We start from the raw sequence: 5,232 nt of genomic DNA on the forward strand, positions 1-5,232 counted from the left end.
TGCTTTCGAAATCACATGTGCAACAATGTGACCTCACGACTTGAACGTAGCAGTTGCGTTTAGGCAAGCTAGCCCGTATCAACAAACCGCTAACTCAATGTATGCATAAACAAACAGAAGATAAACACCGTAGAAAATATACACTCCAAGTGCAAAATATGGAAGATTGAGCCTGTAATTTCTACAAAGTCCTTAAAGTGCCATCATTTTTTTTTTTCAGGAGGCCATCTGGAAATCGGAAAAAAAATAATCTGGTGGCGGGAGACTGGAATCAAGCATTTAAATCGGGACACTCCCGACAGAATCGGGAGACTTAATAAGTATGATATATGTACAGTGGTACTTCTAACTACAAAAGCTTTAGGTTACAAAGTACCTGAACGGAAAAATATTGCCTTTAGTTACAAAGGTGTTTCAGGACACAAAATTAAAATTAGAGTACAGTACACGCTACCATTCGCCGCAACCAGGGTTCTACCTAGCAATCTGGTGCGTATGCGTGAATCCCGGCATGCTCTTCGTGTCCCCTTCCCACTCTATAAACATCTTACTGTAGGTACCACCACAAGAGCTATCATTCACAAAGACTGCAAAAAAACATGCAGAAAAGTGGACAAGGAGAAAAGAGGAAGAGACCATTTCTGGCCATCGAAACAAAGCAAGAGACAAAAACACACTGCCGTGTGGGAGTACTTCAGGGACTTTAAGGAGGGTGCAGCCATCATTCCATCAGCCCAAATTAGAGACAATTTGGCAAAATGTCATTAAGTCTCAGTCAGAACTTGTGAAAATGAATGACCCAGATAAGTGTTGACAGGTCAAGGTATCGCTTATTAGGATGTCTGCCTTGCGCATTTCCGAAGGATTTCTAAGTCATTGGATCAGTTTTTCAAGGAACACGGGGCAAAGTACATTGCTGAGAAGCAGTAAACAAAGAGGCCAGTCAAAACGTTAATTGATATTTACATTATTTCCTTTAATCTTTGTTTTTGTTTTGTTTTGTACATTATATACCTCTCATTTTATGTTTATTGTGCGGTAATCTTATTTTAATATGTATTTTGTTTCCAGTTCTGATACCGTTTTATGATTTATTAAAAACGACTGTACTTTTGCAGGGCTTGGAACCGATTAGTGCATTTACATTCAAAAGGCGTCTCTACTTACTAATGTTTTAGGTTACAAAGCTACTCCCAGGACAAATTCAATTCGCAAGTAGAGGTACCAGTGTAATATATATATCTTTTTAAAACTTGTTTGTTACACCGATCTCGTTTTGCCAATTTTGTCCCTACTGCAAATCCTCTCACTCCCTTGAAGCAGATGATGTCTACATACATTGCTAATATTGTCGCACAACTAGCAAGAGTTTTTCTCAATCAAACATTTCATCTCATTAGCTGCACCGCTTATCCTCAGTAGGGTCGCGGGGGTGCTGGAGCCCATCCCAGCAATCATCGGACAGTGGGCAGGGGACACCCGGAACTGGTTGCCAGCCAATCACAGGGCACACAGGGACAGACAACTCGCTCGCTCATTCACACCTAGGGACAATTTGGACCGGCCAATTCACCTGAAATGCATGTTTTTGGAACGTGGGGGGAAACCGAAGTGCCCGGAGGAGACCCACGCAAGCACGGGGAGAACATACAAACTCCACACAGGAAGTCCGGTAGCTGGATTTGTGTACAGTACACGCTACCAGTACACAGGCGGTTCCCAAGACATGAACTGTGCCGCACACGCGCTAACCACTGCGCTGCCCCCAATCAAACATTTGTTAAATAAAATGAACTTGTTTAAAGGAAGTATCTTTGTTTTTAATCCTACATTCAGTTTCTTGAACTCGCAGCCAAGGGGGAATTACGGACCATAGGATTCTAATTTGAGGTCCCCGCCATGATGTGAAACTTAAAGGGTGTGTGTATTAATTGGCCACTAAATGTCGCTGTATTCTTTCGTGCAACCGAAAACAAGAGGTCATGTTTATTTGTGACGCCCTTAATCTCAAGGAGTCTCAAAGGGCTGCACAGACCACAGACTATTGCAAACTACAGAATGTTATTACACAATCCCCGGATCTAAAACCTATGAGGTCAAGGCAAAACTCAAAACCTTGACATGAGGAAAATTAAGAACTAAAACCCAAAAAAAAATCTCAAGGAAGAAAACAAACTACGTAGACTCAAAGTGAGCATCGAGCGCCATTTGTCAATAATTTTTGGGCCCAGTCTTTTGCAAAAAAGTAAAAGGAAGAAAAATCAAACTGCTAGAAGTAAAAATGAAGTAAAGGAAGGGAGGAAATGATGGGGGGGAAGAGAAGGAGACAAAGAAAACGGAGAAAAAAAAGTGAAAGAAAGCAAAAAGGTGAAAAACAAGAGGAGGAAAAAAGACAAAAGAAAAAAAGAAAGGGAAAAACATGAAAACTAAGGAAATAAAATAAAAAAGGGAAAACAGTTATTTCTGGGGAACAATTATTTCGTGTTCCTCTTGGTGAGGATCATATAAGGTAAAATGAATGGAAATGTCTCGACCAACGAGTATTTAAATTAAAATGCATTCATATATAATGGTTTGTCTTTTTGCTTGTCGTTTTTTATGTATGACTTGAACTGCCGAGTAATACACACGGTCCCTTTAAGTGCATTTTTGACTAATAGATTTATTTCCACTGTTATTGTTAATGCCTTTTTTTGGCTATAAAAAAATTTATATATATATATATATATATTAGAACTGTGGAATTCTTTAATCTGACCATTTTTGGTGGAAGACCGGATTTGGCCAAACCTCACCTAGACTCTAGCTTCGACGGCCCCACAAGTCAATTGAGTTTGGGACTCCTGTAATACGTAGCCCGTCTTGCTGTGAATAAATAGGTGCCACGTTGCGTTTGTAAGGAAGGTTTATCATCGCTTAATACAAAAAAATTGCATTCATCAATAAGGGGAGCAATTGGCAGGTAAGGTTACGTATATCGGAACGTACCATAGTCCATTACTAACGCAGTGGCTACTTTAAAAATGGAGTCAAATTGTGTTCGGAACCTTAAATGTAATGTACATTTCCGCATCTTTTGCACGGACGTGGACATACCTCGACCCTGGCTCTAGCCAAGCCGTCCAACTTGTTGACGTCCACCTCATAGGCAGAAGCGTAGGAAAGCAAACTGAAGAGAAGCGGCAACCACATTGTTCCGATTCAGAACCGGCGTCACGTCAGTTCCTGCACGCACCTGAAAACGATGTGAAGATGATCATGGTAGTGAAACAAGAATCCTGTTTGGTGACGTCACATCCGGTTCGCGCGCCACGTCAAATATTTTCCTCGGGAAAAAGGGGGGCGCGGTCGGAAAAAGGGGATCTTATATACCTCTATGACAGAGATGTCGAACTGGCGGCCTGCGGGCCGGATCAGGCCTGCTAAGGCATTCAATCCGGCCCGCGAGACAACGCTGTGATGGAAGCGCAAGAGAAAAACGAGCTGCAGGTTGAAATATGTCCACTTGATGTCGCCAAAGCCAGGTGCCTCTCACAAACGCTGTACTTGTATTTCTTTCTCTACCTCTCTCTCTCTCTTTCTCTTATTTCTTTCTCTCTTTTTCTATCCCTCTAATCTACTAGTCCAGTCCCTGAGAGAATGTTTTTTTCTATCGTATGGCTCCCGAGTTAAAATGAGTTTGACACCTCTGCTCTATGATATTTTTTAATGGAAACGTGTGTTAATATGGATAAAACATATAACGAACCAACTCCAATACTTAAAAAAATGCACATTTACATCATAGTTCATGTATTTTTCCTTATTGTTTAGATCTTGGCTCCTCCATGTTATATGTCGAAGTGTCCTTTGGCAAGACACTGAATGCCCCTAATAAGTAGGTCGGCGCCTTGCATGGCTGCATGGCCGCTATCGGTGTGTGAGTGTGTGTGTGAATGAGTAAGTGTGAAGCGCTTTGGGAGGTCTTCATTGACTTGAAAAGCGCTACATAAATGCAGACCATTTACCATCAATATTGTTTTTTTTGAATGAATGAAGTTTTTTACCACTAGGAAGGTCTAAATAATACACAATGTCACTTTAAATATTTTGAAAAAATATCATATCAAATTGCATTTTTTTAAATACTCGTTAGTCAAGAAATTTGCATTTATTTTACAAAACATGAGCCTCTCATAGAGAGGGAACTGTGATAATTGTCTGTTATCTTGCTGCTATGGGTAAAAAAAACCTTGTGAAGCTAGGAAAAATAACTACGGTAAATTAAAATAAATGGTGATTTTCTGGAGTTATTCTTTCTTGTGCTTTTGAGCACTTGTTTTCGGTTTCACTAAACAATATGGTGACATCTAGTGGTTAATAATTCACACAGACTGTTCCTTTAACAATATTTTTCCGTGATTTTGCAAAACTATAAACAGAATTTTTTTTCCTGACCATTTTTTGTTTATATATTTCTTTTAAAGAGAAAAAAAACACATTTTCAGTGACATTGAGATTGTGTGCTGAATAAATATAGTACGTGGACCTAAAAAATGTATCCTGCTTGTGTATCCAGTATCCAGTATCGATCCCGTCTGTCCCGTCCTGTCAGGTATCTTGCTCCAGTATCCAGTATCCGGTATCGATCCCGTTTGTCCCGTCCTGTCCGGTATCTTGCTCGTGTATCCAGTATCCGGTATCGATCACGTCTGTCCCATCCTGTTCAGTATCTTGCTCATGTGTCCAGTATCCGGTATCGATCCCGTCTGTCCTGTCCGGTATCCTGCTCGTGTATCGATCATGTCCGTCCCGTCCTGTCCGGTATCTTGCTTGTGTAACCTGTTTCCGGTATCGATCCCGTCTGTCGCGTCCTGTTCGGTATCTTGCTCGTGTAACCAGCATACGGTATCAATCCCGTCTGTCCTGCCCTGTCCAGTATCCTGCTCGTGTATTGATACCGTCTGTCCCGTCCTGTCCGGTATCTGCTCGTGTATCCTGTACCTGGTATCGATCCTGTCTGTCCTGTTTGGTTTCGATCTTGTCTGCCTCTCTCTTCCTGTTTTCCCGCGCCTGTCTTCTCTGTCTCACTTCTTCCGCCCAGCGATCACCAAATCACTGGCGTTTGTGTTCACGCGCATGACTGCCCCATTTCCGTAAAAAAAAACTTGTGTGAGAACGTTACGCGTATGGGTCCACCGTCTGTATCTTCCTTAACCTGTTGTCATTGTTTCCATGTCACTGGGCTTGGGC

The 5,232-nt window shown here is 41.5% G+C and overlaps 1 protein-coding gene across 1 annotated transcript in view; it reads right to left on the reverse strand.

Moving 5' to 3' along the window:
- The window catches only part of selenom (selenoprotein M), a 9,058-nt gene extending 5,743 nt beyond the window's left edge, over window positions 1–3,315 (reverse strand). The window contains exon 1 of the mRNA XM_088335808.1: window positions 3,097–3,315. Coding sequence (XP_088191934.1) covers window positions 3,097–3,192 — 96 coding nt within the window. The 5' untranslated portion in view covers window positions 3,193–3,315. The remainder of the gene's footprint in view (window positions 1–3,096) is intronic.
- Between the last annotated feature and the right edge of the window lie 1,917 nt (window positions 3,316–5,232).

The sequence above is a fragment of the Urocampus carinirostris genome, chromosome 5, assembly GCF_059441175.1.
Source record: "Urocampus carinirostris isolate Australia breed hairy pipefish chromosome 5, RoL_Ucar_1.0, whole genome shotgun sequence".
Classification (NCBI taxonomy): domain Eukaryota; kingdom Metazoa; phylum Chordata; class Actinopteri; order Syngnathiformes; family Syngnathidae; genus Urocampus; species Urocampus carinirostris.